Source organism: Mytilus galloprovincialis, chromosome 8 (genome assembly GCF_965363235.1).
Source record: "Mytilus galloprovincialis chromosome 8, xbMytGall1.hap1.1, whole genome shotgun sequence".
Classification (NCBI taxonomy): Eukaryota; Metazoa; Mollusca; class Bivalvia; order Mytilida; family Mytilidae; genus Mytilus; species Mytilus galloprovincialis.
Window position 1 is genome coordinate 71,380,991 of NC_134845.1, and position 13,072 is coordinate 71,394,062.

At 32.5% G+C, this 13,072-nt stretch overlaps 1 protein-coding gene across 2 annotated transcripts in view; it reads left to right on the plus strand.

Moving 5' to 3' along the window:
• The window catches only part of LOC143042503 (uncharacterized), a 32,872-nt gene extending 27,899 nt beyond the window's left edge, over nt 1-4,973 (plus strand). The window contains exons 10-12 of one of the 2 annotated variants that reach the window (XM_076214822.1): nt 1,943-1,992; nt 2,792-2,927; nt 4,608-4,973. In XM_076214822.1, the coding sequence (XP_076070937.1) occupies nt 1,943-1,992; nt 2,792-2,927; nt 4,608-4,732 (311 nt within the window). In that variant the 3' untranslated portion in view covers nt 4,733-4,973. The remainder of the gene's footprint in view (nt 1-1,942; nt 1,993-2,791; nt 2,928-4,607) is intronic. The other variant, XM_076214823.1, reaches the window with a different exon arrangement.
• Nucleotides 4,974-13,072: the final 8,099 nt, after the last annotated feature.

The following is a 13,072-nucleotide window of genomic DNA, read 5'->3' on the forward strand; positions in this document are numbered from 1 at the left end:
CATATATATTCTTCAATTTGTCCAAACTAGACTAAGGTACAAAGTATTCAGAAAATACAAACAAATTTCAATTTGAACAAGTTACCATGGCAACACACCATGATAAAAGCTGCATATTTTGTAAAAATTTAGAATTTTTCTTGTTCTTCATCAAATTTAAATGAATTTTAGAGTGGAGAAGTATTTGCGCATCCAAGAAACAATTTATGTTTGGTCAGATTACGTCACTATTTATAACAAAGCTTCTCTTAAATTAGGCTGTATCTGTTTTTTTCTTTGTTTTGCGTCAACTGATTCTGAGAAAACCTACCAGACAGCAAGGAAAAAAAACACACACAAAGAAAATAACACAAGAGTCTGCTTAAGTTCTGGACTGATTAACAGTGACTTTAGATCAATACTGTCATATCTAAGTGAAAGAGCAAACATGACAAACAGGAAATTTAGCAATGTACAAACTTGATATGACTATATTCTGAGAAATGGCCTTGGTATTTCAAACATTTCCCATTTATACTGAAGCCTTTGAGAAGAGACATGTTTTGATCTGAGATGTGTCATGTTGTATTAAAACCTATGTATAATCAATAATTCCCTGTATCAAATCAATAATGCTTTAAGCATGAATTATCTCCCATTTGCAGAGTTATCTTCCTATAATTGGAATACTTTATGTAAACTTTTTGGCAATATATTAATATTTTGTTCTGCATACTTTTTTTTCAGAAAATAAACTAATGAAATTATGTTTTATATCTTAATATCTTGTGGAATTAAAAATGTACATACTAATTTATCCTATCTTATCAGACAGTAGATATCATTTAAAGAAATTTATTAGAAATATTTGCAAAAACTACTATTTTTCATTTAAAAAAGTATAAAAATTTATTTCAATTATAAAATAAGATAACTGTGCAAATGGGAGGTAACTCTTGCTTCAAGCAAGTAAGGAACGCCTACTGTAAGACCTGTACCAAGGAAGAACCATTACAGTGAAATTGGTTGATCTTTTCAATATCAAATTTAGTGAATCTTAATATTAAATAAAAGCTCTGATACATTCAAATGTTTTATTAATTGAAAACAATTCTTAAAACAAAATTTAAAACAAATAAATCAAAACTTGTCAGTCAGCTCAAAGCTTACATATGCACCAAACATTTTAACAGCATCTATAGCCTTGAGCGATGTTTTCATTTCAATTTTTTCCCCGTTTGAGCTAGATGAAACATAACATTTTATCAGAGTTTTATCCCCTATGGTGATAGGTTCATTGAATCTTGTATTTAACGTGTCTCTTATGCTGGCTACGTAAAGGCTCTCTAGGATCTGAGAAAAAGTTTCTGTGCCGGCGAGCGGAAAGGCATATGGAGCCAGAACGATCCTTTTATCTTTGAAAAGTGAAACACAAACGATCTCGCTCGCCGGCACATTTATACTGGCCATTTCTGCTGTCACATGTATCGAAGTCAAGATCGCTTAAACGCTTTAAATTAGGAGCGTACTTGTTATTTAAAGCGCAAAATAGATTTGAGTATAAGAATACACAAAAACACGGCTGGAAAAACCCGGAAAATACGGATTTTCTACTGACGAACAAAAAAAAGTTTGTGTTTGTTTTTGACACAAATTGGCCGAAAACCTACCCGCACGCGGACGCAAAACAAATAAAAAAACAACTATGGCCTTAACAAAATAATTCTTCATACAAGATCAACTAGAATGTTTAAATGACTGAAATTATCTGTCAACTCCTTTATATCTGATTGAAAGCCCATCAGCAACATTTTTAACCTACCACTACTTTTTTTGTTTTTCTTGGAAGACAAAGGTGACAAAACAAAACTGTAAACACCCCACATCTCCTTATCTTTATAGCAAAGAGTAAGATATGCTGTCAATTTTACAAACAGGAACTTTAATATTGCTTTATTTACAGATGAGGTAAAGATAAATGAAGTTACAGATGATATACAGAACAAATTAAAAGTGAGTAAAATATTTCAGTCTTTATATCATAACTTATGATTTATAGTTTTTATAATGAGATATATTACAACATTTCAATCCTGGTATCTATGATGAGTTTATTATAGGATTTCACTTAGTGAACCTAACCTGACAAAAAGCATCTGATGTAGTCAGGTCACATTTTCAAAATTTTCTCTAAAGCTACCGGGCCAATAGCTCAATATTTGGTGTTTTTGCACATTTATGAAACATTAACAAAACATGTCAACATAGTTGAAATCATAGGTTGACTTCCTGTATAACAGTTATTTTCCCTCAATGATGATTTGGACAAGATCAATATTTATAAACACAGTTGGGTGTTTGCTTCCCAGTCCTGTCCACAACCTTTTGTAAACATTTTTTTTATCCTCCAACCATACATTTGCCATTTGTGGATTTCGTGATTATGCCAAAGTCTGCATACATTTCTATAATATATTTTTAATTTGTTGGACATTGAAATTCACGAAATCCATGAAAATTGGTATTCAACAAATAATAATGAAGCTACAGTAAGTCCTGGAAGTGATCTTTATATTTATCTATGATAAGGAAGCATTATAATTTGACAACTTAAGCATGGTTCATTGGATAACCTTTTGTTTTAAATTTATGACATCAACATCTTGATTTTATTTATTTAGCAAAATTTCAATTAATCATATGTATTTGATATTTCTAATGGAATTCAAATTTTCTGAAGGCAAAGGGACCAGTTCAGATATGCAGCAGTTTGTATGAAATGATTATCTTTTTAATTATTTATTCCTTACAGATATTTGGCGAGACATATGGCTTGTTACAAGAAGAAGTATTATATCTGCTCCAAAAGCATGATGGATGTGTACAAGAAACCATTCGATTTATAGAAAGAGGAAAAAGTATGAACACTTGTGGATTCATTTATTTTTGTGGGTACCAATTTTCATGGATTGAGAAACATTTGTATCATTGAAGATATTTGATTTGCTAGGTTGAGCTAGAGATGGCACAAAAGTGTATAAATATTGTAGGACATTTGAATTAATAGTTTCCCGAAATCTTATAAATCAGTATCCCATGATTCATAGTGAATCCGCTGAAGTCTTATGGACAGCATTTGTACTGTAAAAGATTATCTTGATTTTATTAACTGGTGAATCAAGTATAATGCACAAAAAAAGTCAGCACACAAAATGTTTTCATCGAATTAACATTAGTAATTTATAGATTATCGTTGATCATCTCAACGAGATTAGTTTTCTCACTTGAGCCGGTACGTTGAAAGTGAGAAAAACAATCCAGATGAGATGACCAATGATCATCTGTTTATTGCTATTTTACCTATGACGAAGATGTCAATTTCATTAGCAACCCCACATACCTCCTTAGTTACTAGCGATAATTTTCCATTTCAAGCGAGTAGCATGATATGAAAAATTATTACAAAAAAGATCAAAAGAAAAATGCACAAAATAGCGATAATAACAATTAACTTTGAGGGGTTAATGGGTGAAATCTTCCAAAAAACAGGATTGTTGGCTGATCTGCATATAATTGTTTTTTATGCTGTACAGAAGATTCAGTGTAAATAATATTTTATTAAGAAATTGAATACATCTTCTACAATATAAATTCACATTGTGGCAAAGAGAAAAACAGAAACAACAAATAGTGCTTATATCAATCTGGCTACCTCAACTATTTAGTACAAACAAAAATAATTCAGTGACCCCTATAAATTCAATATCAATTTAAACAAGAATGTGTCCATAGTACACGGATCCTTCTATCATAGGTGGGGCATAGAAATACTGAGTTTTTTTTTAGCTCTGATGATTCTCCCTGCTTTTAGAGGTCTACTGTATGATATGTATTTCAAAATTGATGCTTGTTCCTTCATTTTCATATTTTTAAGACACAAACGCATATTTATTTCTTGCTATGGCAAATTCATATTGGTGCACTTTTAAATATTTTTGCTCTATGGGACAAGCTCTGCCACCTGTATAAAATAAATCGTTCAATAATCTTATCTCTATAATTGTTCAGATCCCCACCAATTCTTATATTGCGATGCATATACTTTAACCATGCACACAAAGTTTCCTCCCATTTGAATCCCTTTTATCATAAAATATATAAAATCTGTTCAGACCCCCACCCACATACTAAATGTTATCTAAATTTACTGTGCCAGAACCTTTCTAGTATTCCAATGATAATTAGTTCCTAAACTCTTTCCCCTTAGGTTATGCATTCTTTTTTTTAAGGGCATCCGGCTTCCTCCACCCAATAAAAATTGGCCGCCACTAAATAGTCTAATTATGGTGCTAAAAGTGGCTTTAAAACACAAAAAATCAAAATCAAATCTTTTATTTTAAAAAATCCAGAGACAGCTTCCTGCCGAAATGTTCTAATTTGTTAAAATATTCATTACAAAGGAGATTTCCCTCCAATATATTTGATTTCCAGTTCATTGTTAGTTGAAAGAAAATTTCATTTATAAAATATTGTTGTTTTGACTTTCATTTTAAGCTTAAATTTGGCATTTACAACTATGCTGGATTTAGTGTATACAACCTTTTAATAACATGTTTTTTGAATTGCAGGTAAACTAACTTGGGAATTGGATGATGATAAACACATAGAAAATAACAGTAGTATGGACAAACTGACATCCAAATATGGCGAATCAAGAGTCAGATTAAGGGCAGCTTTTCTCGAGGGTCTTTAATGTTCCTGGTGAGGAGCAACAAGGAGACAGATTTTAATGAATTCAGAGGGTCTTTAATGTTCCTGTTATTTTATTGAATCCAGAACCCTACCTATAGTATAATTTCTACACAGATTTTTAAATTTAAATTATTTTATAATCATTTTTAAGGTGGTACCTAACACTACAGGGAGATAAAGGAATCGGGAGATGTTGCAATGTAAACAATGAATAATGAATTAAAGTAGAAATAGATTTTTAAGTATGATTCTGTTCTAATATTTGTACTAAATAGGAGGGAAAAATCAATACACATACAAAGCCAAAAGTAAAAAGAGAAACAGACAAACTATTGTTAAAAAACTCTTGCAAAAGACTAAAGATTTAGAAAATTGAATTGCACAAATACCCATTGGTGAAAATTAAAATCAGAAAAAATACAGAACTCTGAGGAAAATTCCAGACGGAAAGTTCCTAATCAAATGGAAATATCAAAAGCTCTAACACATCAAACAAATGAATAACAACTGCCATATTCCTGTGTTGGTACAGACAATTTCTTGTGTAAAAAATGGTGGATTAAACCTGGTTTTCTAGCTAGCTATTAAAACATTTCATTTGTATGACATAACTAGTACTCAGGCATGCCAGGGTAAACACTTACACTGAATCTGTTATGACATAACTAGTACTCAGGCATGCCAGGGTAAACACTTACACAGAATCTGTTATGACATAACTAGTACTCAGGCATGCCAGGGTAAACACTTACACTGAATCTGTATGACATAACTAGTACTCAGGCATGCCAGGGTAAACACTTACACTGAATCTGTTATGACATAACTAGTACTCAGGCATGCCAGGGTAAACACTTACACTGAATCTGTTATGACATAACTAGTACTCAGGCATGCCAGGGTAAACACTTACACAGAATCTGTTATGACATAACTAGTACTCAGGCATGCCAGGGTAAACACTTACACTGAATCTGTTATGACATAACTAGTACTCAGGCATGCCAGGGTAAACACTTACACAGAATCTGTTATGACATAACTAGTACTCAGGCATGCCAGGGTAAACACTTACACTGAATCTGTATGACATAACTAGTACTCAGGCATGCCAGGGTAAACACTTACACTGAATCTGTTATGACATAACTAGTACTCAGGCATGCCAGGGTAAACACTTACACTGAATCTGTTATGACATAACTAGTACTCAGGCATGCCAGGGTAAACACTTACACTGAATCTGTTATGACATAACTAGTACTCAGGCATGCCAGGGTAAACACTTACACTGAATCTGTATGACATAACTAGTACTCAGGCATGCCAGGGTAAACACTTACACTGAATCTGTTGTAAACAATATTATGATGATGTACTAAAAACTTTCATAGAAGAGGGGGTCATCATTACCATTGACTCATACATTTGTAGCCTCCTATTAAATAACCTTCATCGAGGAAATTGTGATTTGACAAACAAGCCCTTGAATAATACTATACTAGAACACACCCGCGAAATCGGGGGCATTCAGAGTGTAGTTTAAAGTATGTAAAGTGTTGTTGGAAGAATTTTGTAAAATATTGAATGACTGGAGAATTTCAGCAAAAGTATCATAAGTCATAGGTTATTGGGGACAGGAAAATGTTTTTTTTTATCCCTCCTTTATTTCCAAAATTCTTAATTTTTGGTTTTCTATCAATTTCAATATGAACATACATATAGCATGTTATGAACATTTAAGTAAGGAGCCTGTAATTCAGTGGTTGTCGTTTGTTTATGTGTTACATATTTGTTTTTCGTTCATTTTTTGTACATAAATAAGGCCGCTAGTTTTCTGGTTTGAATTGTTTTACATTGTCAGTTCGGGGCCTTTTAAAGCTGAGTATGCGGTATGGGTTTTGTTCGTTGTTGAAGGTCGTACGGTGAACTATAGTTGTTAATTTCTGTGTCATATTGGTCTCTCGTGGAGAGTTGTCTCAACATGGCAATCATACCACATCTGCTTTTTTTTTGTAATCAATGAATTTTGTAAAATATTTAATCACTGGAGAATTTCAGAAAAGGTATCAAAAGTTCACATGAATATTTTTAGCGCTTATCTGTATATTATGAACATTCATTACTATATAAATATATATTATGAACATTCATTACTATATAAATATATATTATGAACATTCATTACTATATAAATATATATTATGAACATTCATTACTATATAAATATATATTATGAACATTCATTACTATATAAATATATATTATGAACATTCATTACTATATAAATATAGTGTATTTACTTTAATTCTAAGTTTACTAATCGATCCATGGTGGCCATTGATATAGTATACAGACTCTCTATTTAATAAACTTTGTGACCGCCGTGGAAAGTAAACTTGAAAATGATAGCAGATAGAATTCTGAATACACTTTATTATAGTAAACTTGAAAATGATAGCAGATAGAATTCTGAATACACTTTATTCTTTGTATATGTATGCAGAAAAACGCAAACCGGAAGTCTAATCTGACATAAAATTTCGTCCAATGACGGGACAATATCCGGATCCCTTTTGTTTCGTTTTTCTCCCAAAATAACTCAATCTGAATAATCATATGAATGGATGACAAATGTGACTCTGAACTGTACCTATAGGACACAGAGGCGTGTTGATTAATTTATCGTGGAAAGAAGAGAAGCGACACACAAAATGAGGTCATCTCGTTTACTAGTATAGATTAATAGTATAGATGTTACTATATATTTTGTTGTTGGCTGGCAGTTGAAGACATTGGGAAAATTTGACCGTGTGTAAATGTCCCTGTTTATTGACAGGATTATTACTGTTCAAGCTTTTGATACATTTGAATGCATTACACAATTAATTGTCAAGTATACACAAAATTGATATGTAATTTGTTTTCATTCTAAAACTGAAATAACATCATATATAAAATAAGTTGTGTTGATCAACATTATACCAGAATGTGCAATGTAAAATCTCTGTTTTCAAATGTCTTATTTTTCGTGTGTTTTTTTTCTCCAATTTAACAAAAATTTACACAGTGAAAAACAAATTGTTCATTTTGTCATCAAATGAGGAAAAAAAGGTTAAAAAAACCCAAATATACAATATATTAATATATTCATTGCAAGAAATATACTGCATGTGCTGCTGGAATGCTCCTAGGGAAATAGAAAAGTTTCCATTGAAAACATTAAATCGTCATTTTTGAATTATTCAGTGAGAGTACATATTATAATGATAACATGGGTTCAAATAGCCTTGTTAGTCCAAAATTTACACACAAAACATCTCACATTGTAGTGAAAGTTCAAAAAAAAATGCAGTTTTGGTAAAGTAAGTAGGATATCATTTATTCTCATAACAAATGTCTGAAAGGGGAATACGTCACCAAAATATCAATTACAAAAAATTGACCATTCAAAGAAAACCAACATGGCTACAGAAAAAAATCAACAAAAACAAGAACAAAAAAAAAAAAGGTTAACAAAAATAGAATCCCATTAAAAAGTTTTCAATCTCAATTTCTTTTTTGTCAGTTATGATTAGTTTACAATATTGATATGCTTTTTTTGTCGCCTGTGAAATAAGTCGAAGAATGCATTACAAAGAGACATCCAGCATTGACAGCATAAAGCTTTATATTTCAAGCTAATGGACCTGGATGCTTCATACCTTGTATGCAGATAACTTTTTTAGTCTGTTATATATCCATGGTCATTGACTTCATTTTTGTCTCGTTTGACGGAGTAAAAAAGCGAGAGATAGGTACAAATGTATGCTGTTTCCAGCGTCGGCAGCGGCGTCAACAATGTGTTAATTTGTGATTAGATCTAGTTTATGGTGAACCACTAGTGGCAAGTCAAAGATATTTGGTATGCAGTTGTATTAGTATTGGCACATTTCATAACCATGGAGATTAATTGGCCCTGCCTCCTCAGTTAAAGTCTATTGATCTGTGAAACTTTTGCTTAGTTTTCATGTATTACTTTGTGATAAGATCGGTTTATGGGGAACCACCAGTCGGTCAATGATATTTGGTATGCAGTTGTATTAGCATTGGCACATCTCATTTTTATAGAGATTATTTTGCCCCGCCCTCAGTAATGGTCTATTGATTTTCAAACTTTTGCTTAAATTTTCATGTATTAGTTTGTGATTAGATCGGTTTATGGGAACCACTAGTCGTAGGTCAATGATATTTGGTATGCAGTTGTATAAGCATTGGCACATCTCATTACCATGGAGATTATGTTACCCAGCCCCCTCAGTTATAGTTTATTGACTTTAAAATTTTGCTTAGTTGACATGCTGTATTAGCATTAGCACATCTCATTTCCATGGAGATTGTTTAGCCATGTTCCTTCAGTCATGGTTCATTGACTTTGAATATTTGCAAAACTTACATGTTAAAGTGTTCCTATTTTAATTTCAACATTTGCATTATTGAAACTACAAAAAAGCGAGACATATTTCTGTGATAACAGTTTATTATGTTTATAACGACTGCTTGAGTATTTTTTTTTAAAAGTGAAATAGTATCTTATTTAAAGCAATAGGATGACTATATTTGGTATATGGGTGCCTTGCAAGGTCTACATGTTTGTCAAGTAAGGTTAAACTGACCTCGACCTCATTTCATGGGACAGAAATCAAGCTCAGAAAAAAAAAACATTTCCTATATATATACCTTAATTATTATATTTTTTTCTTTCTGAGAAGTGCCTGTGGATCAAGTTTATCACTTGGTCAACTCCTTATCTGAAATACTATAATCAGTAGGTCAACTAACTATATTTGGTGTATCGAATGATTGGATTATTAGTTTTTATGGTTATGTCATTTTACCCATTACTATAAACAATAGGTCTACTATATTTGGTGTATTGAATTATTGTTATGTGTACATGTTTGTCTGACATTCTTCATATGACCATGACTTCAATTTCATGGATCATTGATAATGATAAGTTTATATGATACTTTTAGTAAAACCTTCATATTACAGACTTTCAAAATGAATTTAATCATAAGTAACACGTAAAACGGGCTAGACATTAGAGTGCACTCTTATATATCAAGTATATGGCAATCTCGGATATGCTATCTGCCCTCTGACTATACATATTAAAGCTCCAGTATATGCCAATCTCGGATATGCTATCTGCCCTCTCACTTCATATTAAAGCTCCAGTATATGCCAATCTGGGATATGCTATCTGCCCTCTGACTATACATATTAAAGCTCCAGTATATGGCAATCTCGGATATGTTATATGCCCTCTGACTACATATTAAAGCTTCAATGGATAGAAAATGTTATAGGACTAAGTTTTCACTTTTCAGTCTGGACATCGCTCCCCAAGTCCAAATTTTAATTAGCAGTAAAAGTTTTCGATCTACAATCTCAGAATGCAATTATGGTGTTGATTCGTTGTGAATGTAAACAAACACGATCACGATCATAGTACTAAGTTAAGTATGTAAACATTTCTTAACTTATTTCAGTAACATTATCACCAGGTACTCCTAGCACTTGGATGAAATCACGTTTACTGTTGTTCTAATGAAATAACGTGTCACTGTAAATCAAGATCAATTGGTTTTCCTAAAAACTTGTTTCGCAAATCGATTAATTGTGGAAGACAGGGAATGTGACCACATCTAAAACACTTGAGGCTTATTCAAATATTTAAACAGCACACATTTTTGCTCCTCATCTCTTACTGCAATCGTCATAGAAATGGTACTGCAATCAACCAATGGAAGTCCCGGAAGTAGCACTTAACATTGTTACACATAACACCAAGTTTATGATGACCGAAATCATGCTACTGTTTCAGATCCTAGCTATTATTGGTTTAGATGAAAGAAGCAACCTTGAATGAAGGACATTTCGATAATAAATTTAAGGTTTGGATTAGCGAATCAAATTTATAGAGATTGTAATGTACCATTGAGGTCCATCAATACTTTCAATGCAGAAGTAAAGATGCAATATATGAATGAAATAAAGAATGTGTCATTTTTCTCATAAACACATACTCTCCATCATGAAACTTACTAAAGTTCCAACTCTCTTTGGCAAAGTTGAATTTAGATACATTTGACGGTTCTATGTAGAAATAGAATTATGAATGGAAATGGGGAATACGTCAAAGAGACAACAACCCGACCAAAGAGTAGACAACAACCGAGGGCCACCAATGGGTCTTCAACGCAGCGAGAAAATTCCGCACCCGGAGGTGGTCCTCAGCTGGCCCCTAAATCAAATTGTGTACTAGAAAATGAACGTCACATTAAACTCCAAAACATATAAATGGCCTAAATTTAAAAAAACATACAGACTAACAAAGGCCAGAGGCTCCTGACTTGGAACGGACGCAAAAATGCGGCTTGCTTAAACATGTTAATTTTCGTTATAGCGTAAATACAAATTCCGGGATATGTGTTGTTTAAGTTAAAACGTTGCAGGTAAATAGTGTTTATTTTATTGTGCTTATGATGCGGACGAGTATCTTGCATGGACACATTTGAATATCATTTTACTGTTTGTTCTGAAAAAGGCGGACTGAATTTTCTCGGAAGTATATGATGTATGTAATGAAGATAAGGCCTATCGTTGACAAGTATCATTTAGTAATTATATTTTGAACTAAAAGGTCACTTTGTTTTGAATCAATCTTACAAGAGTACACAAGGAATACGGGAATAATGTCCTGTATTTTGATCCTTATTTAATACATGTCGGTCGATTCCCTTGCTGTTATTGTATATTTGTTTAGTATCACTGGGGTAAAGCTGATGACCGTAACTGCATTCACGGTCATCCCAAGATGTCGGATGAAAAATTAGGTCAGTTTCTGTATTGTCTGTTAAAGTGTTTCTATATCATTTTCTTTACAAATCATACATTTCAACGATGTAAAGGAGTAGGTCCGGTAAGGACCGATTTTGGCTTCAAATTTCAGGTTCATCTGACCAAAGATTTTGACCACTTTTTAAACACTTAAGTGTCTATTTCATTTGAATCAATTAGTTTATGTGAAAGATTTTAATTGATTTAGTTATTAAAAATGATCCGATTCAAGATCAAATATGAAAAATCTACCAAATATGCCGAAAAATGTCACTTTTCAGATGGTTTTTGTCAAAAATGAAAGTGGCCACATTCGTGTTCATCCTCAACCTTTATATATGTTATATATTATCATAAAATACAACTTACATTTCAATATAAAGGATGAACACGAATGCGGCCACTTTCGTTTTACACGAAAACCGTCTAAAATTTAACTAAAATGCTAGAATTGTGAAGATTTCAGTAATTTGGCATGACTTAATGGTGCAAGTATCCGATATATGTGCATTGTATTGTCAAAAACAGCCCATATTTATGTAGCAGAAGCATTCTACTGTGTAATAAATAACTAAAAGTTTACATTTTAACAATTTTGTAAAACTGCTATATTTTGAGGCCAAAAAGTGGCCTTACTGAACCTACTCCTTTATATAAGATTCACACGGAAATCACTAATTACTACAGAGAAATGTGCATGAAACAGGAATTTCGATTTGAAAAAATCGCTCACATGACCGTAAATCACAATCGAGATGACCGTAACAGAATCAGCGATTCATAACAAGGGTGACCGTAATTGGTTTTCTCCGATTCTTTTGTTATATTTCAACTGGATTTCCGCCTGCATATATCAAGACAAATCAAGATTTTAATCTGCTTCCTCTGGAACCATACACATGGGCTCGATTACCGAATATTCATATGTATTATTAATGTTTTTTATGCTCCATTTATGAACATTAGATTTTTTCTGGTCTGTGCGTGCGTTCGTCCGTTCGTCTGTTCGTTTGTCCGTTTGTCCAGCTTCAGGTTAAATCAATTTGAAACTTAGTACACATTTTCCCTATGGTATGATCTTTTTAATTCTAATGCCAAATTACAGTTTTATCCCATTTTCACGGTCCACTAAACATAGAAAATGATAGTGTAGATGAGGCATCCGTGTACTAGGGACACATTCATGTTTCATCAAATTTTCGTGGTATCGCTGTCAATTAGTATTAAAATTTTAACGTCGGTATCAATAAATATTTCATTGTTTACGAGAAATATGCAATTTACTATCATTGTCATGAACCCAAAAAAACGGCCAATAGTTTAAAAAAGGACATTTATGAAACATATTTATATCCGCTAACCGAGCCCCTATTGAGATCGACAAACTCAACAAAAAGCTTTGAATACAAGTACGGATATTTCTTAGAATTGACGGTCGTCCGTTATAAATTAC